Source organism: Ctenocephalides felis, unplaced genomic scaffold (genome assembly GCF_003426905.1).
Source record: "Ctenocephalides felis isolate EL2017-DRISC unplaced genomic scaffold, ASM342690v1 CF-g0.4_SCAFFOLD_01604, whole genome shotgun sequence".
Classification (NCBI taxonomy): Eukaryota; Metazoa; Arthropoda; class Insecta; order Siphonaptera; family Pulicidae; genus Ctenocephalides; species Ctenocephalides felis.
In genome coordinates, this window is record NW_020537758.1 from 28,565,194 (window position 1) to 28,576,684 (window position 11,491).

At 28.6% G+C, this 11,491-nt stretch overlaps 1 protein-coding gene across 1 annotated transcript in view; it reads right to left on the reverse strand.

Annotated features, from left to right (window-relative positions):
* The window catches only part of LOC113372413 (protein Wnt-1), a 50,283-nt gene extending 39,787 nt beyond the window's left edge, over positions 1-10,496 (reverse strand). The window contains exons 1-2 of the mRNA XM_026612739.1: positions 10,161-10,496; positions 1,602-1,864 (exon numbers count right to left, since the gene is read on the reverse strand). Of these exons, the coding sequence (XP_026468524.1) occupies positions 1,602-1,864; positions 10,161-10,276 (379 nt within the window). The 5' untranslated portion in view covers positions 10,277-10,496. The remainder of the gene's footprint in view (positions 1-1,601; positions 1,865-10,160) is intronic.
* Positions 10,497-11,491: the final 995 nt, after the last annotated feature.

Sequence of the window (11,491 nt, forward strand, 5' to 3'; positions counted from 1 at the left end):
TAGCAATAAATAAATTTTATTCTAAAAATTATACTTTTTTTCTAATTTGCAACAACTAATTAATTAGCTGTATAAATATTAGTTGTGTTCATAATTCTCATCTAATGTGTCTGTTTCTATCTGCCCAATTAATGATTTATACGTAATTCATTATTGTTGCATTCAAGTATATTTTCTGAAACGTGTGATTTACTATTGTCGTGTCTTGTAACCGATTTGAATTTATTACCGATTGCAGAACAATTTAACTTAACTAACTACTAACAAGTAAGCAACTATCACGCGATATTCCTGTTAGAACAATGTCTCTGATATTCAATTACAGAACAAACGTTCGAGAAAATGCTGTTCAATATGTAGGCTGATGAAGATATTACTCATTATATAAAAACTGTGAGTAAAAATTAAATAGTTTCAATTCATCCATTCATTTTAAATAAAATTGCCATTTATGTTCTGTGGAACAAATTAGAAAATTTTAAAGATTATTATCAAATAGCTTTCTAGAAATAGTTTTGATTCAAATCGTAACTTATTTTTGTTGAATGACATCCAAAGTGTTTAGTTCCTCTGTAATCTATTTTTCAATTATATATGTTTATTTGAATTTTTTTAACTACAATAATTTGAATACCAGCGCTTTCTTATTTTCTCTTTAACACGATATCCGATTGAACAGGCAAATGCATAGCTCGAATAAATGCCGAGAGGAAGAAAAGAACAAAGATATCGCCGGGAGATACCATGATTACATGTATGATTCCGTGTAATAATCTCTGATACCATCAAATGTGATGACCGGCAGCTTCATGTACTTTCTCACAAAGTACCGGTTAAAAGATTAATGTGGGGTGTGTGAATTTTAAGGTACCTTGTAATATTTTTTTTATTTATCCAATAAGTTTTTACTTATTACAATCCATCAGGTAATAATTTGTGATAGATTCAACTATGAGCTAATATTACTTTCTACGCAATAAAACCTTATGTAGGTTATTCAAGAATTTATGTATTATTCATCAAGCTATTCAAAACTCTATTTCCTTTTTAGTGTAAGATTGTAATATGATTTAATAGTTTCTATATAAAAAATCGCTTAATCACGGATATATATATATCTGCTAACATTTATGAAGTTTACAAAAGATTTTATTGTACTCCAAAACTGCATAAACTACAAAATTTTATGTACGTGCCGTTAGAAAGCTATGAAGCTTATGCGCTGAATATTATTTTATCTTTACTATATAGCAATGGATATAAAGCGCGATTTCATTTCCTATGTAATGGAAAGACATCGTGAAGGGAATGAACTGACTTTTGTATCCGGGTAACATTTTGCACATATGTATACCAAACTCGGTACAAAAATGCTTGCTAGGTGAAAGATTTATAGCTTCAGCGCTATTGATATATTAATAAGACACCATTCAATTTTTTGTATTGAATATTCCAATTCATTTAGATTCGAAAAATTTAATTGAGTATTATGAATGAATAAATTTATCATTTCTAGCACTTAGACGCTATTTACCACCTAAAATGTAATAAGCTTTACAGCAGCTGGACGTTATATTTGTAGTAAAATTTCACCCACTCACCTCTATCTACGATCTTTCCAAATAAGTTTTTGCCCCTTAAAAAATTTCTGGTCGTACAATTCCATCGTCTGTCCCGAAACTGATGTTGACATTCTTGCACGGCAAGGCTGGCTCCTTGAGCCACTGCGACCAGGACACCAGGATTGTCCCGCGCCAGGCGTCTCTGCTTCCGGCGCAGAGTCGCGTGGATGGCGGGATCCATGTACATCATTCCGGGCGACAGAGGAGCTTTATTGTTTGGTTCGCCAGCTTTCGCAATTCCCCTGGAGAAAAATGCAATTAGTTATTGAAAATCATAAATTCATACAAACACACATGCAGATATATATATATATATATATATATATATAAATATATATTTATATGTGTGTGTATACTTTCATCTTTCCAGAGAAATGACGTACAGAGCGTTTAAAAATATTATTTTTATATATTTTATAATTTTTAATTTTATTTACGAGTTTAAATAATTAAATAAAATATCCGCTTAGATAATGACTTATTATTTTTGTATATAAATAATTATTTAAAATATCATTGATATTTTTTTATTTTTTATAATTCTATTATAAATCTATTTATAGAGTCGTTAATTTTCTAAAAAAGAAAGTTACTATTATTTTACCAAGTATCACTTAAATTATACTTATAACATGTTATTTACAATTCATTGTTTAAAACAGAAGTTGTATTTGATTAATATTTTAGCATACTAAATGCGCGAAACTGAGCATCTGCGCCGTTATATTTGCATGATGGTTGAATAAACATTATTCAGTTACGAAACACATAACAATTTGCATAGTGATAGCAATAACACTTAAATAGTTTGTGGTCAACATAATTTTTACAAATATATTAAAAATACAAACACATCAGAGAATGAAAAAATGAGTCAATTATGAGCAGTCAAAACCGGGTTTATGAAATATATTGATAAAGATACGTAAATAAATATTGACGTTTCGCGACTCTGAGCGATATACCTGCTTGAATGAAATCTTAAAATAGTGTACGAGTTTTTAAACATAAAGAATGAATATGTTATGTGTGTGTTTATTTAACAAAAACACCGAAGTCCACTTTATATGACGAGAGTAATGGCAGCTCTCAATATTGATTCAGCGTGTAGGAAAACTGAACGGGTTGTAAGTTGTATGGCGCGTTGTCAGCTTAACGCCAATGAGATGACCATCACATCTTTTGGGATACTTTGTTAAGGTCATTAAATACAAACTGTGCAAAAAACACTTAGCAGATTATTACGGTGGATTTTCTTTTGTTAATTTATTCTTATTTCTGTCTTTTGAATTTTCACAACTTTGTTATAAAATTAAAAAAAAAACTATATTGATCTTCTTTATTACTATGGCTTGTCATGTTGCCACAGCTTTTTCATGTTCATGTTCTTTGCTCAATTATTACTACTCATAATTATATTGTTTTTGTTAAGATCGTGAGTCAATTTACAAGTGTATATAATCAGTTCCTGAATGTATTTTATCGAGAACTGACGATTACAAATTATTCATTGTAAACGTTGTAAAAAAGTCATCATATCATAAACATAGGTGCGCGCTCTTGTTACTCAATTTCCATTTCAATACTAATTATCGTTAAATACCGATTCCATGATATCAGTAGAATTTACAACTTCGACATACATTTATGTCCCCACGCAGCAACACCTGTCTGTCGATTGAAAAACAAAGAAAAACGCTGATCAAATAAAAGATTAAAGACGATATAATAAAGCAAATAAAGGACAGGCACAAAAGGTTTTGACTATTTGTTTTAAATAAACAAATGAGCTATGAAATGTTTAAACAATGTATAAATAAATCAAATATTATTCCTTTTGTGCGCTTGTGTGTGCGCGTTTACACTTGTGGTTATATTAAAAGGATAATATTTGAAGTGTTAAAGCCGAGAGCGAGTTAAGTGACGATCTCAGGAATTTTTTAGTAATTTCTTTTCATTTTCTGGAGTGACGATAGATTTCTAAGAAAATTGACATGTAGACTTGTCAGTGCAATTAATGCATACGTATTATTAGTATTGACAATATTAGGAATTACAGTTTTCTCACATTTAAAAATAATTCATGATTGCCCATTGATAAAAACAGCAATCACAAATTGAATTGAGTTTTTTTTTGTAAATTTTAATGGTAGAAATTGATCTAATATTATTTTCTATCCTAAGATAAAATCGAAATTCTTTTTGGTCCAACGAGCTCGGATCAAGAATTATTGAATTCGATGTCCCGTAGCTTTAGCGCTTCCGATAGTCCCAAAGCTCGAAGTGATATCGAGGTTCAGTTTTCATTTTTATTTGTTCTCGATGTTCAGTGTTTATTAGTAAAATGTCCTGCGTCTCATTCGTGCTGCTTAGATCAGAGGTAATAAACTCGTAGTTTAGAAACTCAATGCATTAGATAATAAATTGATTTTCTACCATCGAATAATATTTTTACACAGAGAATTTTTAATATAATTTGTTATGTAAAAATACATAATTGCGTTTTTAATTTTGCAAATTTATACTCTGAAAAACTAAAATAATAATTTTGAATATATATCAAATTAAATAAATGCATTGGATTTCAAATATGAATATGATTTTTTACCATAAATGAATAATGCGCTTTTATTATTTATTACTGGTGATATTGATCATTAGGTTGTTTATTTCTTTAGTTTATTAAATGCCATTACTAATTATTAATCAAATTTGTATTTGTAATAATAATATCATAATTATACATATTTTTTTTGGCATAGTAAGCATGTACATTTGGCCAATTACATCTTTTATTTAATTTTCTTCATTCTTTATTTTTTAAACATCATATTTCAGATTCATCTCGTATATTTTTTTACAATTGCATTTTTATGTAAGAACTGTGTATTTGTTACACGAATACCCAAGGATGTCAAAATTCTACCATAAATTTAATAACTGATTAATGAAAAGTGTATTTCAATTTTATCATTTTAGTTTTGTTCACAAACTTCTGACATTGAGTCGTCAAATTCCTGAAATTCAAATCTGTTCTAAAAATGTTTAATAGTGTTTATGCTTCTGAAATTAAAATCTGTTTTAGAAATGATTTAGTCTTTGAATTGAGAAACTAATTTTGTCTAGAAATTATTGAAAGTGTTCAAATTTCTGAAATTAAAATCTGCGTGAGAATTTTTTTTAAAAAATTGTTTTTGCAATTTAAAACTTTGTTAGAAAAATAATTAAAAATCCGAGTTTGCATTCTATTACTTCAAAGGATTTTTAAAGGTTTCGCTTCCCCGAATTAGTCGGTCGCAACCCGAATCGATGACCGCGTGGTCTTTAACATCCGAGGAGACGCTCCGCCGCTTGCGTCTCGTTCGCGGACGTTTCTTTCGCTCTTATGAAACGGTATACCTTTTATCGACTGTTTTATCAAATGAGCCACCGACGCTCTGACATCGTGAGAAAAACAGAGGATTTAAAATATCGTTGAATTAAGAAGAGAGATCAGAAACGTTATCGTTATGTATCCAGTCGAATAATTAAATTAAACACATATTAATTTCGGAATTGAAAATTAATATCCGATTAAATGATAATAAAATGAATCTTTTTCTAAAAATGAAGCTGCACATTTAATGCTTGATATGATTACATTTGATATTGATAATAATATTTAAGTTCAGATTAGGATATATACATTTTGTATAATTGTTATGATACTGTATTAGTATTTATGTAAATTCAATGTCACGCCAAAACCGTGTGATAGTAATGATCGTAGCTATGAAAAATATTTAAAAAAAAATCTCATGCAGTTTGTAAATTAGTTAGTTATGAGCTTTTCAGTACAACCAAGAGCTTTGGTCAGGCTGTGATCATTTTCAGTTATTGTGGATTATTTTTGTTTATTTAAACTTTGAAATCTCAACCGTATATAACATTACTAGGACCATATTTTCACTTGGATTTTAGGACCGAAATAATGACACAATTGACCAAAGTTTTCTAGAATTTAGACTATTTGTTAAACTATTGTTATACAATTTTCAAAATTAGTTAACATTTAGAGACCCTTCTTAAAAAAAGTGCACTAAAATTTGTTGGCAAGTTCCATAGGAACATGGAGTATTTAACAAAGATTGTAAAATGGTAAAATACTTGATAGTTCTATAATAAAGTCTAAAAAGAACACGAGATCTGCTAACGCATTTCGCTCACAATAATCAGTTTAAATGTTTTTGTTTCAACAAATATTTCATAGTGTTTTGTCTATACTATTAGTTTGAGAGGTAATATTCGTAATTAGTAATACTTTTAGATTAACAAATATATTCCAATAATTGATTTCATTGTTTATAAATTAGTACGAATATTTATAAGAAGTTGATAAAAATCATTTTAACTTCTTACGTTGTTATATATAGATAGTATAAAGCTAAAAAATAAAACCAGCTAATGCGAACATTCCACTTTTGTTTTCTCTTTTCCATACTTTAGAATGTATACAAAGACATACAAATATCGATATGTCCAATTAGCCATGTGAAATATTTCATATGCACATATTAACGAAGTCTCCGGTATGCATGTAATCTTTTATATTGTGTCTTTTATTTTTGCTAAATTTACATATATGCTTACCTACATCTTATTCGTTCGCGCGACAAGCGAGTCGCCCCGTGATAAATTTGTAACAAAGATTATTTTATTACTGACTTTAATCTAAATTGACACAATTTTATTATGGTCACGAATACATTAGTGTTCATCTTCAAATGCCCATGTGATTGTGAATCGATCCGAATGTACGCAAACAAGAAATTCAAATCCAGTCACTTAATGAAACCACATTAAATACCTCTTAGAATAGATAAGTCCGATGCTCTGGACATGTATCCCTATATTCATTTATTTTATTTTATTTTTTAATTCTTTGCCCGCTATGTGAGCCAGGACGAATGTAACTTTGTTTAAGTATTTATCAATATTCACGATGAACTCGGTGATATAAATAAAATATATGTTTCGTTATTAAGTTATTACATTAATCCTTAACCGGATTCATGTATTCAATACAAAATGATTTCTAATTCATAAGAATTTAGTATAATTTAATCAAATATAGATACATTGTTAAATCAATTAGCTATCGAAAAATCATATTTAATTTTATGCTGTATTAACTCTTTGCGTTTACAAATAATTGATTTCAGATATTGTTCCAACTGCAAATTTACCATTACGGAGTGTTTAGAAGAGATATTTACTTTATGAATTTTATTCATTATTACAATGAATTAGAATAACCCAAATCCAAAAAAGAATAAAAATTAATATCTGTATTAAATCTATTATTGCCTTACTTTGATTATTACGATAAAGGTACTAAAAAGCAATTAGTATATTGTTCATATTTTATATCATTATAATATTTTTTATGCCATTCATAATTCCACAATAATTTATAAAATGATTAAAGAGAAAATAGATAAATAGATTAAAGTGAAATATTACAGATTAGTAGAGATATTGTGAACAGCTTTCCAATTTGTTATTCAATAAATATAAAGCAGTTTGAAATAATATTTAATTATCACTAAACTGAGGTTTAATTTTAATTTTTTGTTCAACTAAAATGCAATATAATTTTTAACGACTTAAAAATTAAATGTGCATAAGTATACATTCATAATTAGAGTAATCATTAAAGAAATATTGTATTTGTTTCTTTTAAATGCTTTTAAAACCCATAAATTCTAGAAAAATTACATATAAATACTAATTGAACTATTTAGTTTGCTACATTTAATTTAATATGATAATTAAGTTGACTCATATAAAATCTCTCAATAATATATTATTAACATAGGAATGCGCATATACCATAAATCAGTACAGTTTTGTGTTTTTATGTATTTTGTAGTAGTTCGAACCGGTTGCTAGATGTTATTATTGATAATTTATTGACAAGTTCTTTGAATATAATTCAAATTTGATTATGATATTACTAAAGCTTAAATATATTATTTGATTAGATCTACCTAGGTGGCAAATGGCGTTGACGTTTTAGTGAAATTTTCCTGTCAGGTTATTTATGTATTAGGAAGATTTGGATTGTGAATGGTAGAGAAAGCATGGGAGTTATAATGAATGAATATTGGTATTTAAATGGTTTTGAGATAATCGATTTGTTGATAAACATATTGAATATATATATTAAACAAATGTGACTAGCAGTTCACTGCTTTTTTTAATTCCAAAGCTGATCGGACAATCGAAATATTTCAGAAATAGCTGAGACTAGATCTAGTCCAGTGATACGATATTGAAAAAGTTCTCATTATTGGATCTAGAATATTTGTTCAAATCACATGTCACGACGATTAATTGAAATCTTTATTTGCCTATGTAATATTATGAGTGAATCAAGAGAGAATGTTAAAATATAAATATCAGTCTCTTTCTGATTTCTAAAAAAAATTCTTAATATATGAATTATTATTTACTTATTACTAATTTTTCTTAGTTTATTCGGCAATTGGCAAAACCTTTACTATTGTATAATTTGGGTTAAATTTTTGTTGATCATCGTAAATTGGACAGGAAAAAGTAACAAATGAGAGCAATTGAATTAATGTACAAAATTACGATTTTTACGATCGCTTGTTCGGTAAATTCATTTATATAATTACTTAATTTTATAATAGATTTTGATGAAAATGCCTTTATTATTCGGTATTGATTTATAACTATAACTGTAATAAGTATTTTTATTTTAAATATACTAATAGTAGATTATCGCCATATTATCGCTTTTTGTACCTTCTTCGCATTATTCAAGGTAATAATGCATATTTAATAAGGCAATAATCGATTTAACAACGATAATAAAGATTATTTTATCATTTTTCAATTTATTTTATAGTTTGATTAATAATTTATCAATTAATCTGTAAATATGCTGATCATTAAGATGTAAATATAATTTAGTGATTATGATCTATAATTACATTAAACTAATTTTATATAATTATATCAATATAGTTTTTTTTACATTAACTTAATGATTAGATTTTTAAGTATATAATTTTATGAAAACAATTTTCAGCAGTATTTGAAGTGATGATAAATCGTTAATTAAATTATATTCAATAATTATTATTTGTAAAACTATTTGTTGTCATTTTTTAAATCGACATTGCAGAATAGTTATTTATATATATTAAATTATATGATTTAGTAATAATGTCACTAATTAAAATATATAATTAGACAAATCAATATAAGGGATTAAATAAAATAAAAATGAACTGAAATTCATAATATAAAGCTAAATAAATAGTTGTTTAAAATTGATTATTTATGCGAAATAAATAAAGCAGCATCGCAATATTTTTATGTGGAAATTATTTCAATTATTAGCGCTAATTTCAACATAAAAAATAAATATAACTATCTATTAAAATCATAATTGAAATTCACTCAATCGACGAAGGAGTTCCGAGTTAGCTTAATCCGCTGATGTCATTTAATCAAGTAATTATATTGTCACATCGTTCATGTGAACTCTGCAATTATTATTATGCGGCAATTTGTCAATCAATTATTAATAAGGCAATTAATATTCATAAGTATGTCATGAAGTTAACAATGTTACATATGATTGATCTTTTACGCAAGTTAAAAATTTTATGGCGATGCAATTTATGTAATTATAAACGTTTAGATTTTAATCTAATATTTTAGTATGCAATTTTATGTTTTATTAATCTGTAAAAGCCAATTAATAAACATGCATGTTAATATAGAATAACACGATGACATGAGCGTTAAATTAATTGTAGGAGGAAAAATATTATTTGTTTGCTAAACATAATTAACTCAAATCTTATAATTGAGTGCTAAAACGTGCTTCGTCTACAGAGTTACATCCTATATGATGTCATTGTTCTGTTGAAATTTTTATTTGCTTTGTTATTTATTTAAAAATAACATAATAAGCAATTAAATAAATAATCGCTTGATATGTATTTTACGTAATTCTTATCGTGATCATGCAATATATTTTAACAATAATTTATATTGTTTATTTATTGTGTAATTATCGTACCTAGATATCTTGAAGGTTGTTTTATTTTATTAGGCATTGTTCTTTTCATCCTTTCAAAGTCATATTAATTATGATAAAATATTGAACGCAAAGCAGACATGCAACTTAAATGCTCTATATTTGATTATAGGCCATATATTTGATAAGTACAAAATGGGAATATTGTAATGAAGAAATGTTTTATTTTGCTAATTTTATTTATTAGCAATAAAATATTATTTTATAAATTAAAATTAATAGGGAAATATATAATATAAATACACTTAATAAATTTATTACTAGTGTTTGAAATTTTGAAGTATTTTTAATGTATTCAATCTTTGTACTGTGTAGTGTGGTTTAAAATATACAATATAAATTAACAGTAATGAACGGTATCTTTTTTAATTTTGCCTACTTACAAGTAAATATGCCAAAGGCTCTACGAAAGCTCTACTCACCACCACATACTGCCTCGTCCTCTGCCCTGTCGAGCTTTCGCGCTGACCTCGGTCGTGCACAGCAACGCGCAACAGAGCGTCGACCAGCACATCCAGAACCCACTCTGTAATCGCATGACCTCTTCGTTCGACGTTTCCGAAATGAAAAGCACCCGAGAAAAGTATCCGCAAACAGATCTAATTTTTCCAAAATTCTTCGAAATATCACTATTCTTCACTAAAGGACGATCCTTCGTTCGATCGCAACGTCACACAATAGAACAGTATCACACACATTTCATATCGTAACAGTTCAACTGTTTTGCGTCAATTAAATCAGATCGAGCCTTATCCTTCGCCGCGAAACGATTCGTGAAAACTGTGTAAAATAAAACAAAAAGTTCTACAACTAAAACGAAACTCGCGATGATATAAAAACGTTCGGACAAAAAACGTTGTAAAACTATTTTTCTTTTAATGTTTTATTTTTTTTTTTTGCTAATTTCTTGTAGGCGCGTTCGTTACGCGAATGTACACATTTAGCTGTATGTGCATATATACAGACACAGGTACAGATATCGATATGCAATTTCTGACACCTTGTTTCGTTTTGACCGCTTATGACATACTAGTCTGTCGTTGCTAGACCGGCAGTGGTGCACACGACAAGAGATGAACATTCGGTGCGAGCGGCCGCAATCCGTCGACCGCGCGCTGAAGAGTGAGACGCCGCAAATGTCGCAACCTGCAGGTTCGAAAGAGACGATGCGCCGATACGGGTCCGAGGCGGTTCTGCTCCGGCCAGGCCACGCCCGCAGGTAAAAGAACACCTGGGCGGCGGGTCGGACTCGGACCAGGTGAGAGCCAATCGTCACTTTTCCGATGAGCCAGAGAAGAGACCGCTGAAGATGGTAGCGCGAACAGAGATATATCGCAAAGGTAGATAGAGAACGCAGAGGATTTTGATGTGTGGGTATGTTTGGTCGAGATTTGCTGTGGGAAACGGACGGTATGAGGAGTTTGGAAAATTTTGAAAGTATTTGTAGGCACTATATGGGTGGCTTATTCAGAGCTGCATTGGGCAATGTAATAAATGAAGATCATTTTTTTCATGTATCACCTTTTTTTTTATTCTGTCTTAAGCAACTGCATAATACTTCTTCAGTTTTAATTTCATTTAATCATTCAATAATATAATACTATATTGTTATCTTACATAAAAATAATAATTTAAAAAATAATTTTCATATATTAGATCAACGCCTCTTAAACTATGAGTTGCGATCCTAAATGGGGTCGCCTAGAAAAATTCTAAGATCGCGAGAGATTTTAATGTCATCTATGTATATCAT